The sequence below is a fragment of the Mesoplodon mirus genome (genome assembly GCF_964341445.2).
Source record: "Mesoplodon mirus genome assembly, chromosome: 11".
Lineage (NCBI taxonomy): Eukaryota > Metazoa > Chordata > Mammalia > Artiodactyla > Ziphiidae > Mesoplodon > Mesoplodon mirus.
This window is the reverse complement of record NC_138987.1, coordinates 72,795,044-72,815,201: the sequence shown is the minus strand read 5'-3', so window position 1 is coordinate 72,815,201 and position 20,158 is coordinate 72,795,044. Positions and strand designations below refer to the sequence as shown.

At 33.5% G+C, this 20,158-nt stretch overlaps 1 protein-coding gene across 7 annotated transcripts in view; it reads right to left on the bottom strand.

Annotated features, from left to right (window-relative positions):
- CNOT2 (CCR4-NOT transcription complex subunit 2) overlaps nt 1-20,158 on the bottom strand; it is a 115,981-nt gene that overhangs the window by 32,394 nt on the left and 63,429 nt on the right. For 6 of the 7 annotated variants that reach the window (XM_082635925.1, XM_082635924.1, XM_082635921.1 and 3 more), the window contains 2 exons: nt 12,287-12,409; nt 2,173-2,239 (listed from right to left, as the gene is read on the bottom strand). In XM_082635925.1, coding sequence (XP_082492051.1) covers nt 2,173-2,239; nt 12,287-12,409 — 190 coding nt within the window. Of the gene's footprint in view, nt 1-2,172; nt 2,240-12,286; nt 12,410-20,158 lie in introns of those variants that run through there. The other variant, XM_082635927.1, reaches the window with a different exon arrangement.

The window sequence follows — 20,158 nt, the reverse complement described above, 5'->3', positions numbered from 1 at the left end:
CCTGCTTATTCTATCTCCCCATCCTTTATTAAATAAGGTCAGCCCCTCAAGTTTTATCTTTCTGACTTACTTATACTACCAAAGCCCTGACCCTCAAGTCCTACATGGTAGCTGGTGTTCTCCTCTCTGAGAAGGTGTGTGTTCAAACTACTTACCAGCTGAAAGACTTATCTGGCCCTGTCAGGTCTATCCTAACAGACAGAGACTAGGAATTCAGGCTCTGTTTTATTTTATTTTATTTTACTAGTTGTAGCTTCTAGATCTGTGCACTAGAAAGGAATAATTGTACCCTGACTTGAGACATTTCAGTTTCAGTTGATCTAAGGTTCATTTAAAAAAATAATACCTACAATGTCAGTTAAAAGAGTGAGCCATGAATTGAAAATGCTGGTTCATCAATGCTACAATAATAAAGCCATTTATTATACTAAACTTCAACAGGAAATATTTGTCATATGTAACTTCTTTTTAAATTACTAAGTACCTTAAAATACTTTTCCTAATGAAAATAACTTTGCTCATTTATTAATCTTTGTATATCCTTAACCATCAGCACAATCATGTACACAAATTAAATCAATAAATGTCTACCTTACCAATGAAATAACCATATTCCAAACCTAATCCATTCTATAACTTAGCCCAATTATAACTTCACATTTGTAGGTTAAAAAAATTAGATCAGATTTTCAAAGACCATATAGCTGATTATATTGTAAAATAATTGCTATTCTCCTTCATTAAATAACCTTGGATTCTCAAATATAACTTTTCTCTATTCCATTATCTACTTTCTGCTGTGATAAATTGTGGGCTTTAAAAAGAAAGCAATGTAAGTTCTTTGCAGTTTCTCTATAGAAATAAGGGGTAGCTTTAAATTTTAACTAGATATTTCGAATGTAAGGGTTACCAGAAAGGTGAAATTAGTAGGCTTCAAACAAAAACAGTCCAAATGAAACAAACTGCTAGCTAATAATATTCCCTCAATAACTAGAATGAACATTTGCTGATAAATAAGCAACATCTTTTTTGTGTAATAAAAGGCTTAAAAATGTTTTCTACTTAACTAGAGGAAAACTAGTATCTGTAATTAATAATTTTCCTTACTAATTCTGTACTAACAAAATTGTGTTTTCATAGCAAAAAGAATGCCACAAGAGGTAGAGAGAAAAAAAATAGATGGAAACTATATTTGTCTAACAAAGTAAGTTTTTTCCCCTTACTAAATTTCAAAATAAAATTGAAGGGTAAAGTGGTATGACAAACTACTCTTATATCTATCAAAACTTTGCCTTTTATTATACTGGGAAAGACTTACAAATCACATAACTGATTTTTATTTGAAGCTGGTTAAATTATTTGGTCATCAGATTGTCTGCTTCAGTTACCCTATTATTCTGTAATCTTTGATGGGAATTTACATCCCTTTTAACACTTCCCTCCCACTACAGAGATGAGAGATCAGCAGTCTCTGACATTAAAAGATATGACAAATCTTATTAATATATAAAAGTTTGGAAAATTAATTTAAAAAAGGGAAAATTTTATAATTTAGTTTTATAAAAATTATGTCATAATAATAGTTAACATTTATTGAGCGCTTACTATGCGCCAGGCACTGTGCTGAGAGCTATAAAAGTATTACAACACATAAAAGAAATAAAATCTCGTATATGGAAAAAGCTTTGAACTGTTAGTCAAAAACAGAGATTGTATACCCAGACTGAGCCAAGTAAAAGAAGTATTTGCTAAACAAAGAGAACATTTCACAAACTGCTAGGTAATGGGCTTACATTAATAATAAGACCAAAAAACACAAACAAAACAACCTACTTAACTGACCAATCAAAAACCTTTAACTTCCTCCAACTGAAAACATAGAGAATGTCTATTTTTAATTTGTTTAGCATATCTTCTTCAAAAATACTGCAAAGGAACATACACATACAAAAGATGAAGAAATAAATTTTGATCTACCCTGTATCCAAATAATTTTGAATTAGAAAGGTCTGAAATAATGAGGTTTTCTGCTAAGTAAAATAAGAAAAACTGAAAATTAAATATCTTTCCTTTTAAACCCTAGAATAAACCCACAAGGGCAGCATTATTCTTTATTTGGTAGTTATTTTTTTCTTTAAATAAAGTATCCCAGAATAAATACAAAATTCTTACTTTGTTGCCCGTATAAACTTGCCCCAAACTGAGACAGCTGACCTGATGTAGATGGTGATGCCAGCATCTAGAAACAAATTAATTATATTAGAGCATAAAGAAAGTACACAGAACATTGCACTGACATTTTACAAATCTGTACAACATATCATAATATGTGAGAATCAAATCCATATTTCCCAATCTTCAGAAAAACAAAAACAAACACTGCATAATAAATTTCATGTTAACTTAAGCACGTATCACAATTGCATGACATCAAACTATGCAAATAAAATTAATTTTTGATCACTGCAAAGTTTTTTTTCCCCAGTTACTCTAAATGAAACTATGACAGCATCATTACCTCACTTTAAAGAAAAGCAAACTAGGCTAACAAATACGTGAAGACAGTACTTCAAAAAGTCTAAATTTAAGTAAAATTACTTGATTCTTAAATAATATATTAAGCTAAATTCTAACTTCAGTTTATTAAAGTTGAAAATAAAATTACCTAAATAGAAAAGTTTTGTATTTTGTTAATAGTTACTGATTTTTATATAGAAATGTGTATCAAATGGGTAGTAAAATCTAATAAACATACACACAACCAGGTACGCGGAGAGGTGATACAGTACCAAAGGACAAACCCAAAATACTTACAAATATGTATAGACATGGTATATAATGTACATTGCATGTACATTCATGGCACTTGTGTACAATGCCTTTCAATTTTTTGCATCATCTTTTTTTCCTAGAATAAAAATTCTTTGAAGCCATGTTATATTCATTTTTTACTTCTTCATAGAGACTAGCACTGTATGTGGCAGTGCTATAAAAAACTAGATACTTAAACTGAGTAAATGAAAATTTGTACGTGTAAGTGCATGTCTGTGTATTCCCTGACTTATATTAAGCAACCATCAAAACACCATAATTAAATAAGACGAGCTACGTCATCAAAAGGGTTATAATCTAGTGGAAGGACAGAATGAATTACACAACTAATTATGTTCCAAGGCACAGTGTGGTAAGTGCTCTTAAGGAAGTATAAAGTATCACTGGAGGAAGATATTTCTAAAAAAGGGGGTGAGGTAACAGGAATACTTTGTAGAATGGTAACATCTGATGTGGGTACAGATGAAGGGTTTTCCAGTGTGAGAATATGCAGTGAGTGCGATAAAAGTTAGTGACATGATTAGAATACAAACAAAATAAGAAACATCAGTGACTGAACAACAGGGTAATTAGGGAAGGGAGATAAGGCCTACCCTACGCACACTGGGGAATAGAAGAATGGGAAACAAAAGAGTGATGGGACCAGATGCAAAAGATCTTCTTAAATGTTATGCAAAGATGGCTACTAACTATGGCGATAAAGAGAAAATATAATTTTAAGCCAGGAAGTGACATGATCAAACGGTGCTTTGGTAAGATAATTCCAAAGCAAAACTGGATGGAAATGGTAAGATACTAAGCTAGAACAGGAGAACTGCGACTACGAAGGAGTCCTATTGAAATGGTTGAGATATAGGGGAAAAGAGATGGGTGGAGAATCACCAGACAGGGAACTATCAGAGGCCTCTCTGATTTCCAGTGAAGAACTGGGCTGACATTGACCGCAGTAGGAAAGCCAGGGGGAAAAATATTTAAACAGTAGAGGTTTATACAATACACATTTCATGCTATTTTCATGTCAAAATTCTAAATTGTTTTAATTATTCTGAAATTCACAGAAGTTTTTATACAACAGTAGCTTTAAACTAATGACATACACCAGACTCTTCTGGGGTTGGGCTAAGTTACTACTCTAAACACAGCAGTATTTAAATATAGTAACAAATTTTCTAAAAAAGCATCAAACCTTATAAATATTCCTTCTGAAATCTGGAGGGTATACAATATAAACAGTTAAACTGAAAGAATTCGCATTTTATGCCTGACCAAGTTCTTCTGTTAGGTACAATTATCGTTACTATTACCACATAACCACAAATATTTTAAGCACATTAAAGGTTCATTTCTAAATTGCAAGAACAAGATCAAAGAACATATGTAACATACAATGAAGCTTTAGTTGGTGACAGAAGGTAAAATGTTTATAATAAAATGCCTTAACAATCATGATTTTCTGTTAATAATCATGATTTTCTGATGCCTTAACAATCATGATTTCCTGTTATCATTATAAGCTATAAACAAAAGTAAAGGAGTATAGTTTCCAAAGGCTTCACATAAAAGATGCTGGCCAGCATGAATCCGTGACTTAGAATGATCCATAATGTGAACATTCTAGAATGGACCACTAAAAATTTTACTTTTCCTAGAAATGTGTATGTTTATTGAGCACATAACTCCAAAGAACAGACATTTTATAGTCTACTTTCTCACAAAGGTTATACATCCACAAATGAGTTAATAGGTATGCCAAAATATCACTCCTCTCAGCACTGGGAGATAAAGTAGAGAAGACGACACAACATGAAGGTAAAGGGGGAATGGCACCCTGGGCCAAATATTTGAGTCGAAGAGCAGCAGGGTGACCCATTTACCAGTATGACATATTAAATATTATCATTTTCTCTATGTGTGAGTACATAAAGAAGGTTAGTAAACAATGCTTTACAGAAACATGAAAGCAGTCTGTTTAATGGTTTATAATCTTCACAACACCCAAGTAAAATAAGCAATGATCAGCTATACAAACCAATGTTAAAATGACTGCTTCAAAATGTGTCAAAAATGCAAATATATAATTTCTTATAAAATCAATCCTAGCAGTATGTATTTTTAAACTCTGAAAGCATGCTTCATGAAATATGTCAGTGCTAAAAATGGATTTTAAAACGGATTTAACATACAATGAAGGAATATGGGGTAGAAACGCTATTTACAAGCGCAAAGAAAATACACAAGAAATGTACTCTGGCACAGAAATAACTATAATTAACAGATGATAGAAAATTTATATAATTTTTTAACTGCTGAAAGTTAATTGTATAAAGGTAAATTTCTTAGAAAAATATAGAACTTTAGATCAAGAGACATATTAGAGTAGGGAATATAAGCATAAGTGGAAAGAGCCTGGCTTTGAGTCAGAAAAAAATCTAGGTTTGAATCCTGATTCTGCCTCTTACCTATGGGAGAGCCGAGCCTCTGTTTCCTTCCTGTAAGATGGAAATAACACTACCTACCTTATAGAGTTGAAGTGAAGATTAAGTAAGATATACACATATTAAGTGTTCAATAAATGGTAGCAGCTGCTGCTAGTAATCTAAACTTCCTCCCAATTCAGGAATCTCATTAATAGCAATCAGAGGGGCAGCCTTCCGGGAATTTATTGAATAGTACTCTAATTTTATATTCATTTTTGCTTAAGAAGCTAAAGAAAGAAGTTTATCAAATGAATTCTAGATAAAATAGGGAGCAGAACTTGTGTTCTTAGAGGGGGAAAATAGTAGAAAAAGATTAAATGTCACACAATCAGTAGAATGCTGAAACCAATAAGCAGGTTACTGTGTTCCCAGTCTAAAACCATTATCACAACTATATTCTTCCTCATTTCTCAAACAGTCTATAATACAACACTTCATTCAAACAACAGTACAAACCAGGAAGCAACTAGAAGAAACAGTAATGTAATACAAGTTATTTTCCTGACTCAACAAAGAGCTCCTTTATCCTTTTGCTTAATATACAGAATATCAAGGAAATCAACAAGTTAGAAACTGTATTTCTAAAATTATTTCCACTGTTACTAGAGATAATTCTGAAATCCATGACCAAAAAAACTCTAAAATTATATTGTTTTACAAAATGTATATTTGAAAAACTTAATAATAGGCCAATCTGGCTCCTTCCAGCAATCCATAACAGGAAAGAAGTGTTAATTATTCTATCCCCCTCACGCTTTCCAATAGTGATCACCTCTCACAATTATTCCCACCAATAAAATGTACCTTCAATCACAAAACCTATTTCAAGAAACATTAAAATCAGTATGGTCAAGAAATAATTTTCTACATAAAAAATGACTTCAAAATGCAACAAAGTTTTATTAAATAAAAATGCCCTGACCACAAAAGCAATTTTAAAATGAAATATATGTTTTTAAGTGTTCCTTAAAAATTCATTGTACAATATATTTAAAGGTATGGTGATAATATAATTCCTAGCATTCTGTTATTTATTCCAGGATGAAAACAACAAAGAAATATGATTTTGACTATATCATATCTCAAACAGAAAAAACAAAGAAAGAAAGTTTTAAATCTACATAGAATCTGAAAAACATTTAAAAATTAAAAACAGTATGGTTAAACAAATAAAAAACCACTGAAGTCAGAATGAAATCTAGTAAACAAAAAGAAAGCCTATTAGAAGATAATATATTAAAAAGACCAAAAGAAGAAAGGGACAAGAGAGGAAGCAGGCAGAAAAACAAAATAGTCAATAAGTCATAGGACCTGGTAGCTTATGAATCAGAAATCAATAACAAATTATGAGTTTACCAGATATTTCAAGTAATTTTGATTAAAACATTAAGTTTTCAAAAATAACATTTTCAGAAAGTGTAATATATGCTGAAATAGTCAATGTAATTAATTCCTATAGAACATTTAACATTCAAAACATTCTAAAGAAAGTATGGCAAGGAAGATCTCTATATTATATTGTCTGAATCTTAGGTTAGAGCCAAAGCACAAATTTAAAGGCATATTAAAGGCTCTTAATATGCATTGCTAAACTGTTTTCTACAAAGTTTGTATTAATTATGCTTCCACAGCAGTTACTTCAATGTTCCCTCACAGATAATGGCTACTCTTCCACTTAAAAACAAAAACCAAAAAACCAAACAACAACAAAAACCCTCTTTGCTAGTATGAGAGGAATAAAATGGTGTTTTCTGACTATGATTTTTTATGATTGTTATTACTGGATGAAAACTTTTCTTATTATTTTTGTTGATGTATCAAAATTTGTTATATCTTTTAAGTATATCATTTTAACTCCCTTTTATAAATAGGCTTTTATCTTTAAAATACAGAGTTTGAAGATTATTTAAATGGCAATGAACTTAAGAAATTTTAGAACACTGCCTTCAAATCATTTGACATTTAATTCTAATTTCTTTAAAGTCTGATTTATTTACATTTAACTCTATTAGGTTATTGTTGCCATATAAAATTGACATACTTATATACATTCAAATTAAAAGTTTTAAAGGTTATTTTTGAGTTTTTTAGGTAAACAATCGTATCTGCAAATATTAATTTTGTTACTTTCAATATCAACTCATTTCCTTCCCTTTCTCTAACAAAAAGACTCAGTAAGAGCCCACTATCTCCTACACCTTATAATAAGTTCTAAGAACACAGCAGTAAACTAGAGAGGCAAGGTCCTTGCCTTTGTTAAACTTAAATTCTAGTGGAGGAGACAGGAGAATACATAAGTAATAAATACATACTTCAGGAAGAGATAGTTGCTGTAACTGTTAAAATGCAAGAAAGAAGTTAGGATATAGTAGGAGTAGTACTGATAGTATATACAAGGCTACTTAGGAAAAGAGTGATCGATCAGAAAGGCTTCTCGGTAAGATAGATTAACAGATACCTGGATGTAGTGAGAGAGAATACCATGTGAAGATCTGGAAAAACTAAGCGCAAGGTCCTGAGACAGAAACAAATTCAAAGAGCTAGAGAGTCAGCCAGGATGACTCTCTATGTAGTTAAACACTAATCATGAGGAGGACAATAATGGTGATAGAAGGTATCCTTATTTTATACTAGATTTTAACAAAATAGTTATTATAAATTGGCCTGAGAGAAATCCTAGTTGCCATAATTGCTGTAGGCTAACACAAGTATGAAAGTTAGGTACAAGTTCAAAATGGTTGCCATTTGTCAAAACAAGGAAGTAGTCTACTCTAATCAGTTTCATGAGTTTTTTTTTAAAGTAAGGATAGGTGCTACATTTCATGTCTTTACAGCACATATTAAAACAAGGGAAAAGATGTTACCACAAGTTTGTGTGTCTAAAATAATCATGCTTAACAATCACCAAATGAGTGCAACAAAGGCTCAAAAGACTAGAAAATACGTTAGCAATCAAAATACAGATATAATTTTTAAGAAAACCCTAAAATTGCTTAGATTATACCGCCCCCAAAGAGTTGTCTATTGTGTCTTATATGAATGTTTTTCATTTTCTATGTCTCTAAAAAAAGATTATAATTAAAAACAAATAATTAAAAATCACACAACTACATGATACAGGAACTATCAGTATCCAAGCTTTACATATAGATAAGGAAACCAAGGAAGAGGTCATATAACTTGCCCAAAGCCACAGAGCTAATAAGTGACAGCGCTAAGATTCAAAAAAGGAAAAGGGAAAGAAAGGGAGACATCAAGCCCACATCTGCCTATGATTTACTTAATCTTGTGAAAACATTTAAGTAATATATCTGTAATATTTATATTACTTTTACACCTCAAAAACAGCAAATTCAGCATTCTTTTGAAAGACACATACATGTACAAGCATCTCTTGAAATAAAAGGCCTTGGAAAATATGAAGTAGCCCTAAAGAAATACTTAGCAATTTAATCAGCACACAATCTTATAAAGAACAGTTTACCAAATACTTCTACAACCATGCATATGATGAAGAAACAATTAACGTTTTATGCTCTATGGTTAGGGTAAATCAGGAATTGGTTAGGTTTTGGGGGTCTTTTTGCTTTTGGGGTGTTTTTTTTTTGGATAGTTGGCTTAAAGATTCACTTAACTACTGGCCAGTTTTCCTTTATCATAAATTACAATTTAAAATAATTTTCTCACTGTTGCCAGGAAGAAAAAGAATACAAAATTATCCCAGTCATTTATTTATTATGTTTACATTTTTTTCTCTTCAAAAGCCTTATAAAGCACAAAATAATCATTATCTGCAGATGATATACATAACTACCGAAAAAACCAAAAGAATCAATGGCATAATGTTATTATTATTCATTATAGTAGCAACATTTAATATTTACTATTTGGTCTTCTATAAGTTTTGCATACAGTTATCATTCAGTCCTTAAAACCACCACCCATTAGACATGTACTATTTTTCTTATTTTATAGATGAGAAAACTGAGACATACAGAGACTGAGTAACCTTCCCAAGGACACAGCTAGTAAACCCTGTGACTGAGATATAAACTCATTAAATAGAATGTCCAGAGCCCACACTCCCAATCAACAAAAACTAATAAAAAGAGTTTTGTAAGGTAGTTGGTTATAAAATAAATATATACACATACGAACTATTTCATATATCAGTAAAAACCAATTAGAAAAATGTAATGAAAACGGCAACCATAAAACGCTACTTCTTAAACGGCATAAAGAACAGAAATAGAAGAGAGACACACTCTTCTGAAAGAAGGTAAACATCAGTATAAATGTGCAACAGTCAAAAACATTTTTGTAAAGGATGTGAAAGACCTTACCTAAGATGTGAAAATTGCCTATAAAGCTACAGCTATTCAACTATGTTGTAGTTCTTCCAAAGAATCAATATGATATACAGAGCAAGAGTTAAGAAACAGGCCAAAAAAATCAGACATTAGTATATATAAGGGAGAATTCCAATTAGCCATAAATGAATGGTCTAACTCAGGGGTGTGCAATTTACTGAATGCAGGCCAAATCCAGCACACTGCTTATATTTGTAGGGTGCGTAAATTAAGAATGGTTTTTCACATTTTAAATGGTTATATAAATACCTACATATTATCCTTTATTTAGCCTCTTGGCCCACAAAGTCTAAAATATTTACTATCTGGTTCTTTATGGAAAAGTCTTCTAACCTGTGATCTAAACTATAAAAAAAGTGTTGGGACAACTGGATACCAGATAACCTTATGGGGGTGGGGGGGTGGCACGAGGAGGGTAATCTGGCACCACAAAATTCATACCTTAATCCAAAACACACTTCTAATGAATGTAAGTTATATGTGTAGAATTAAGCACAAAAGTGCTAGAAGAAAGTAGGTGGGGAAAGTCTTCCTAGGTATGATCTCAAAAACTGAAAACATTAAAACCAAAAAACCCACACAAAACCGATGAGTCAAATTCAATAAAAATGATAAATATTTTTATATTAAAAAAACCTGAAAGCAAAAAACTGAAAAACTATTTATGACAAGAGGTTATTAACCTTAATATATGGAAAGCTCTGACAAATAAACAAGACTTATCATCTTAATAGAGAAATAGAAAATGGCACAAAAACAGTAATCCATAAAGGAAGAAATAAAAATGGCCAACTACATGAAAAAGACACATTGCCCTGTGTGTGTGTGTGTGTGTGTGTGTGTGTGTGTGTGTGTGTAAATTAAGCAATGTTTTACTGCACATTAAAACAGTAAGTTTCTTTTGTCTATCTGTAAAAACTTAAAGATAATAGCTGGTATTCTCAAGGGCACAGAGAGTGCTGATGAGAGTAAAAATTGGTACAAACTTTCTAGTGAAAGACATGTCAATATGGCCCAGAGATTTAACTACAAATATATTTTTAAATACAAATATGTGGAATATAGAATCAAAATTTTAGCCGTAAATTATTCCCAACTAGCATTATTGGTAATTTTTCCCTTCCCTGACCCCACGCATATTTTCTAAAGTTTGTGCAATACCCCTTACTATTCTGTAATGAAAAAAGTATCAGCAACACAGAAATTTATAAGTAGCTACTATATTATTATTCCCATTTTCAGATGAGAAAACTGAGGCTTGGAGAAGTTCTTGCTAATAGGCAAAGCTAATAGGCAAAGCCAAGATCCAAACCCATATCTGTCCTGTTTTAGAGCCCAAATTCTTAATCTCCATGTCTTACTACCTTATTAATTAATTTAAAAAAAGTTTTGTGAAGCAAATCATTCTGTTATTTCTGTGACAATTAACCTGGAATAGTAACCAACATAGGTATATGACTGTGTGTAATAATTCTGACTAAAAAATTCTGACACATAATACAGTATTTCTGTTCCCTAGAAGACAGACATCTCTGTCATTCATTCTCTGCACATACTTTTTTAAGAATTTCAGTTTGAAAGCTTTATATCTTCCTGATAAGAATGAATGCTTTTCATCAATAAGTAATATTCCACTACCATTTTTGCACCAATCTTAACTTTACAATCACAGTAACACACATGCAGATTAGTTTCTGCAGTGATGCTACCGGAAAGACATCCCAAATTATTTAACTATAACATCAAATATTAACCTTAGAAATTTATGTAAAAAATAATTCAGTTATAATTTACATCAAATAGCAAATAGCTAGAAAGGCAGTAAGATAACAGAAAATTAATTAGATGACATTATTCTGTCAGCTATTCAACTGCACAAGAAAGCCACCAAACACAAAATTTGAAAAGAGTCCTAATAATGCACTTGATAGTTTGCTGCCAAAATGACACAATTTTCAAATAAAAATAAAGGGGAATAACACCAAAACAGGAAAACAAAACAAAACAAAACCCCACCAAATTCTAACTTAAACCTTGAGTAAGCCTATTTGTGAAATTCTAAGACACAGGAAGTAATTTACTAATGATCAACTTTAATGAAAAATGACGGCAGGGCTTCCCTGGTGGCGCAGTGGTTGAGAGTCCGCCTGCCGATGCAGGGGACACGGGTTCGTGCCCCGGTCTGGGAAGATCCCACGTGCCGCGGAGCGGCAGGGCCCGAGAGCCTTGGCTGCTGAGCCTGCGCGTCCGGAGCCTGTGCTCCGCAACGGGAGAGGCCACAACAGTGAGAGGCCCGCGTACCGCAAAAAAAAAAAAAAAAAAAAAAGATGGCATTTGTTACGAAACTTAGATTTTTTTTTCCCCATGTCTTTTGAGTACTTCCTACCACAGTATTACCATATCCCAACTTGAGAATCATACAACATTTTGCCTCCAATAAGAACGTAAGAAAGCTCATCATCTTTGTATCCCCAGGGCCTAGCACTATGCCTAAAACATAGTCACTCAACCAAAGGTGGTACTCTACAGTTCATATACTGCTTTTCAGGAATCAGAAAGAGACAGACATATACTATCGAGTAAACACAGCTTAACTGGTTAACTTACATCTTTTTCTGACCGATGCGGAAACATAGAAGACTGGCTGTAGTACATGTTTTCGTCATGGTAGTCACTGTCGACCCCCTCTACAAACTTCTTTCTTGAAGCACCAAACATGCTGTTTGTCACCTAAACAAAAATATTACTTTTATCAAGAATAATGTTTTGGAAAATGTCAGGCTTTACCTTACTCCTATGTGGAACACATAAAATGAAGGGAGCATTGCTAAGATAAAGAAACAGATCAACTAAGAATTAATGATACAGGTGAGAAAGTCATAACAATGTAGTAGTAAATGTTTACTTTCAGGCCCTGAAATCAAGAGGAGAAACTTAAAGTCTGTCACATGCAATGATTCCAATTATTTTAAAAGAAAAAATATTACTTATTCTTGATAATTGGCAACCCAATATAATTTTCCCATACAAAGATTTTTTAAAAATTAAGTTTGGGTTTAATTATTCAAAAATTTCACATGCATCTTCAACATTAGTGTCTTTGTCATCGTTATACCTACTTTTTAAATTATGTTTTGCAGAGCATATCATCTTCACTTACAATCTAAGTTTACTGAGATACAGCACTTTTTGAGTCCATGTATAATGGCACACTGGAAATCTTATCTCAAGCCACAAGCTCTCACTCATGTTAATAGTAGGATAATTTTTTCACTCATCATCCTGGTATAAATTTATGATCTCTACTACATAACCTGCTTACTCTTTTGCTTTTTAAGTCTTTACCATATCCAACACTAGTAATTTTGAGCCCTCATCAAGATAATTACTAAATCTGTGCTAATTTTTATTTTATTTTATTTTTTTTCCATAAGGTGACCTGTATAAAGCTTCCAAAACTATCAATTGACAGGTTATTTAATTAAGGTCAATGTGTCTTATCCCTAATAGTACTCTGCAGTTCAAAGTAAACTGAAATGTCACAATAGGAGAGATCTGTAAAGACTAGAATACACAGTGACTATATTTTTTCACAAAAAAAAAAGGGGAAAACTCATCAAATTTGACATTCGTCTGGTACACTCATTATGAATAAGGGTATTTTCTTCCACTGTAAGAAAAAAGGAACTTTCTTTTACTTCTCATTTCAAAATGAAACACTGTAGTTACTGCTGTTAATCAGTAGACATGGTGAATTGGTATATTGCAGATTTTAAGGCCAAATTTGATGTGCAAGTTTGTTGAAAACACCCATGTTACTTAATAATTGCTTTATATTTTAAGTTCCTTATTAAATTTGTAAGAAACTCAAATATTTAAGTATTCTTCCTGTTGAAGTCTGAGAAAAAGCTATTCAGTTAAATATGAACACCAGTCTGAAGACAACTTAACCACTGCTTTGCTGTATGTTTTTAGGCTATATATCTCTTTAGGTGTGAAATACAGAAAAATATTTTCAAGGATCTATTAACTTGTTAGAACATACGTTATCTTCTTTGGGCAGTGGATTCCCTGGTGAATCTCAGGCAAGTGCTTCTATAACTCGGAATGTAATTTTAGGGACTAGGTAGGATCCCTCATGCCTAGCCTCTAACCTCTTAAGTAGTCCCTAATAAGAAAGAGAGGTTTTTTAGTGAGTTTTATTTCAGAAAAGTAACAGTGGAAAAAAGCACTTTAGAGTCTGCAAATTAAGACTCTTTACACATGAGATTTTAAAGGTTTGTTTTGTAAAAGTTAAGGATACATTTAATTCTCTTTAAAGGACAATTACTACTGAGTTCTAATTCTAAAAAAGGATAAACATAGGAAAATGGCATGAAACTTGCAGAATTCACTAGAATTTCAGGAGCGTACCAAGACACCTCTCATCAAATTTTACATACATAAGTTAAGTCAAATGGATGCAAAGTGAACTCTTAACAATTGTGACATAACATTTATCATCAAAACCAATTACAGACTCTTAGAATCCTAAAATTGAAATTAATTGTACTGAATAAAAAAACTTCATTCTAATATAGTGCAAAGAGGTTACTGTTTTGAAAGCAAAACTAAACACGTGAAATGCCTCAGACAGAGGAAAACAGAAATGTTCTCCTTCATCAATACCAAATTTTCCCAGGCTCACTGTGTGTGTGCCAGAGGGAGGGAGAGAAAACACAAACATGTATAATTTCATTTTTGTTTTGTGTGCTTCAACACAGAAATTACACAACAGTGAAAATACTAATTATTTTTACATGACTTCAGCAAAAAAAAAAAAAAAAGAGGTAAGAGTGTAATACTCTGCCTTCAAATGCAAGCCCCAGTCCCAGGGATGGGTACTGGTATGAAACAAAGAATTCTCTGATCCATGGCAAAATCAGAAAGAAAAAGGAAGACAACACAGTAAGTTTTTCAAAAAAGCTAGTTTTGGGCTTCCCTGGTGGTGCAGTGGTTAAGAATCCACCTGCCAATGCAGGGGACACGGGTTTGAGCCCTGGTCCGGGAAGATCCCACATGCCATGGAGCAACTAAGCCCGTGCGCCACAACTATTGAGACTGCAATCTAGAGCCTGCGAGCCACAACTACTGAGCCCATGTGCCTACAGCCCGTGCACCTAGAGCCCGTGCTCTGCAACAAGAGAAGCCACCGCAATGAGAAGCCCGCACACCACAAGGAAGAGTGGCCCCCGCTTGCCGCAGCTAGAGAAAGCCAGCGCACAGCAACAAAGACCCAACTCAGCAACCCCCCCAACAAAGATAGTTTTATTTAATTTTAAAGGGTGTGTCCTGTATTCCATATAGAATGATGGAATGGAGTAGGAAAGTATTTTAGACTACCCAGGAAGGGTGAAACTAGGAAAGTAACAATGAAGCAGAGAAGTAAAGGAACTAACTAGCTAAAGACAGACAGGAAGAGCAGTCAGTGCAAAGTGAACAACAAGGTCCTCAGTGGTGCGGCTCAAGCAGAATGAATTCAGTGGAAGATGGTAGGAACTAAAGTCCAAGATACTAGTGTGAGCAGATCATGTGCCTTGCAGGCCTGGGGAACTCTGGATTTTATTCTATGTGAAATGAGAAGTCAAGAGAGGATTTGGGGGAATTCCTTGGTGGTCCAGTAGTTAGGACTCGGTGCTTTCACTGCCGTGGGCCCAGGTTCAACACCTGGTCGGGGAACTAAGATCCCACAAGCTGCACAACGTGGTCAAAAAAAAAAAAAAAAAAGAGAGAGAGAGAGAATATGTGGGCAGTTTAAGTGACATAATTTGGCATATCTTATTTATGTATATATTTAATATGATTGTAGCTACTCTGTAAGGAATGGACAAAAGAGGGGACAAGAGTGGAAGCAAGGAAACAGGTTGGTGAGAGATAATGGTGGCTCAGGCTACAGTGGTAGTGGTAGGGGATATGTCAACACTGTACTGAAGTATATTAAAATTATTGGTTATATCATATATATTAAAGTCAATTTGATAAACAGAAATTTTAGAAACTAATTTAAAAACAAAATCATACTTCATTCTACATTACATATAAAATTTGTTCAAATATTTGGTATGTACAATTTGTCAGCCTTCTTAAAGCAAACATATACAGGGCTTGTATCAATTCTGTTAACTGACCACCTTCTCTCTCAACTCTCGTATCACATGTTTTAACAAAGGAGAAGTAAAAACTGAGATTTCACCAAGAAAAATACATGAAATATGTTGTACCAAAAGCAATGTTTCTTAAGTCTTTTTTGAATACAGATCTAAAACATGTAACTAAGACATTTTATATTTCCTTTGATTCCATAAGAACTAATCAGGAGATACACACACACACACACACACACACACACACACACGTTAGCTTACACTAATTCTATCAGCCTGACAACCCCCCCCCCAAAAAAAAGAGTTGGCCTCAAAATGTAGTAGAGAGGAATTAAACTGACAAGCAGAATGGAAGCACTAAGTTGGCTGGATTTTCCCAGTAAACACCTTCATTACTTAATTAGGACTAGCTATGAGGTTCCTAAGGTCTAACATTCTTAATATATAAATATAATATTTCAAAGCCAAATGCAGTAACTCAGAATACTCACAGAAGAATTCATAAAACCTCAAACTTGAGATAATCTTAACCAACAACTTCAAAGACGGGTAAAGTGGTCCCTGATCCAGGTGGGATGAACGGTAATTACAAAAGGGAAGGAATAAGAGGCAAGGCCTGGAGCTTTTTAAATGGTCAAAGAAACAAAGTAAGAAACTTTACAAGTGAAACTTCAAAAATAAATTTAGATAGATAGATAGATAAGTAGATAGATAGGTAGACAGATAGGAAAGGGTGAAAAATAGATCATATCCAAGGCAGGATGGGCGGTATTTAATCTTGCACAATTTTCCTTCAGCAAGACCTCTGGAGAGGAACTTACTCTAAAATCATTTATTGTCTATCATGCTGGCATGCTGGGCCAGGCATGGAATCCTATTCCCAGGGAACAGAAACACATCCCATGGCAGAGTGATCCTTTTCCTGATAGCAAACAAATATAGTTTGATTTTGATATCTATCTCCAGTCTTAAGGTTCCAGCAGCATATTTTAAAGTGCTACTAGACATTTCTGTATGAGAGGTGCATTTTAATAAACTAAATCAGTAATATTTAAAACTGACTTTCCGAGTTACTTTCTCCTGTTCTGTTCTGCATATCATCATATTCTAACCTTTCTTCACAGTGGCTTTCACATTTGTTTTTTGCCATTCTACCTATCACCTTCTTAGTTTAAGCTGTGGACTAGATTTTTTCTAGCCCTTTGACTGATCTCCCTTCACATTTCAGTGAACATGCTGAGGGTTTCCTATATGAATTATGCCAAAAACTGTGCTAATGAACACAAAAGCTGAGTAACAGCCCCAAGTCTTGAACAAGCTCACAGCTTAGCTAGGAGAAACACCTGTAAATAAACAATTACAGTATGAAAATCTGTACAGGTGTTTTGGGAACACAAATAAGGGAATATCTAACTCTATCTGAGGGAAACAACTGAAAAATCTTGTAAAGTAATATTTGAACAAATATTTAAAATTGTTAAAAAATTTTTTTATTTTAAAAAAAGGAGAAGAGTGTAGGGTGGGAGATGAAGCAAACTTTGGCATAAGAAGCAGCAGGAATAAGTTCTCGGAAGTGAGAGAAAGCCCAGAAACACAGAACTTTTAATACAGCCAACAAGGAGGATGTCTGGAAGGACAATGATAGGTGGTAAGGAAAAATAGGCTAAATTTCAATGCCAGGTTAAGAGGGCAAGGATGTAGACGGGAAAGCCAGGTACAAAAATCTAGGTGAAGACTTCCCTCAACTAACACTTTACTATGATGTCATATTCATAACCACTAACCACTAACCATTCATAACCACTACAATGACTTTGTCACTTTCCTACTCTCGTATCTCTTGTTAATTTCCCCTAAAGGATGCAGACCAATATTCCTGAGATCACGGCCTTAACATAATTTTGCAGCAGTAATTATCTCAAAATCCAACAACAACCTTATGCCTCAGCTTAGTTTGGGTTATTCACAGTTGTTCCTATACATGATAATCTCTGGAAAATGCCATCTGTAACCCCTGACATCTTCAACAATTAAAACTCAAGCTGAGCAGATTAACTCTAAATATTTATTGAAATCATCCATATCTTTCCACCTCTGTCATTTCTGAGAACAAGCATTTCCAATATCTTTCAATCAGGTCTTTATTAATCCATTCTCATTCCCCTCAAATTTACTCTCCCACATCAGCCAGGTAAATTTTTAAAATAAAAATTTAACAGTCATGGCCCTGCTGACTGAAATGCCTCAACAGCTTTCCAAATCAGTAATAAGGCTTATAAGGCCCTGTGTAACCTCTCTGGCCTTAACTGTCTCCACAGGTCCCCTGCCACCACTAAACTGCTGCCACACACACCTTCAGTTACTCAAACACAAGTTCTCTTCCGCCACCAGACCTTTGCATAGGCTGATACCTCTACTTAGAATGCTCTTTCTCCCACTCTTTGAAACTTTCATACTAAATCAGGACCCCTGGCTTGCAGTCATTGAAAATACTTTACCATAACTATAATTATACAATAATAAGAAATAACTTTTATTGACCACTTACTATGCCAGGCAATATACTCCAAATGTTCCAAAATGTATTTATATAATCTTCATAATTTACTTAGTAATAACTATATAAACATGTATGTAATCCTTATGTATTTACTTATTTAGTCTTCATTTTTAGATGAGAAAACTGAGAACTGGAGAATTGGGTAACTTGCCCAAGGTCACATATCTGATGTGCCCAAGATTCCACATCTGATAAGTGACAGAGACGGGATATGATCCCAGACAATCTGCTAGAGTCCCCCCTTTTAACCACGATAGTACACTGACCCTCAGACATACAACTAATAGTTTACTGTTTGTATTCTCCCCAAACTGTAAGCTTCATAACGGGAGAAGCAGTAAAGGGCAAAAAGGGGTGCGGGGCTTACTTTGCAGTACACAATGGTAAGTAGAGGGTGCCACATCAAATATTTGTGCATGTCAAAAAAAAAAGATCTCTTTAGCAGAAGAATGAGAATGAACTGCCTAGAGAGAGGTATGTGAAACAAAAGCCAGTCTCTACCAGACTGATCATATCTATTTTAGAGAAAGCAACATTAATTTTAGAATAAAATTATGCTTAAAAGAAAGAACACCACCACACCAATTAAAAAGTAATTACTATTTCCATATTCCAATTAACTAATATTTTTACTTTCAAAATATAGCGAACATAATTTAATCATTCAAGGAATTAGAATGGTTATTACAAAACTCTAAATTTTTATTATAAGCTACTGAAATAGACACTGTAGCATTAAACGAGTAGAATATGTTTACCAATTGGGTTAAAACAAGACCAAATCCCTAATGGCAACCTTTTCTTGTGATTCTATTTCTAAAGTAGCCAGGAGTTTTACTGTTAACATGCTGATACACGTGTCCCATCATAAAATCAACTCTTTCACAACACTGAAGTACGAAGACTTTTTTACAGCCAGCAACTTTTCATCTTTAGCAACAGAGTATGCATCCACCTTGTATTATAAAGGGTAAAGAGAGCCAAATGTAGGTGGGGGTTGGGGGTGACAGGACTGCTCTTTTACTCCTGTTTCCCTAATGGAGATTTTACTACTTCACTCTGATTGCTGAATACAAAATTTGACTTCTTACTTTTCCCTCCCAATTTCATATTCACTATCAGCAAACTCTTCACACCCATACATATACATACAAGTTCTCTGTTGTTTATCAAGCAGGCAGAAAATTAATAAAAATCACAGTCAATTGCCATTAACATTTATCTGCCTTTATCAAGATGTAGTCAATCAAAATTGAAACCAATCATGAGAAGCCATAATATCTGAAGATAATCTGGTTATCTTTATTACTGGCTTTTAGAGGCAAAAGCTGATAGGTCAAATCCACTGAGACACTGCCCAAATTCTATGGAACTAGAATACTGTACACCTATATCAAATATGATATACTACCACCTAGAAATATTTATAACCCAAGGAACTTTTGTTTTAGTGGTATTTTTTGGTAATAGGATTCTGAGCTACCAATCCTACTTCACAACTGTTATAAATAATCCTAATTTTATTTCGTTCCAGAAAACACTAAAAAAAAAAAAAAAAAGAAAAGAAATGGGATTAAATAAAGGAGAGAAAGGCACTTACATTAGAAAAAAAATCTAGCTCCTCAAAGAACAAGGAATTTAATATCTGGAAGTCTTTAGGAAAAGAACAAATGATCTTTCCTCCTATTAAAAAACATATTACTCTTGAAGTCCTACTCGTTCTAGAATACTGTGGTTTGATATCTATAATATAAATAAATGTATAATGAATAGTTT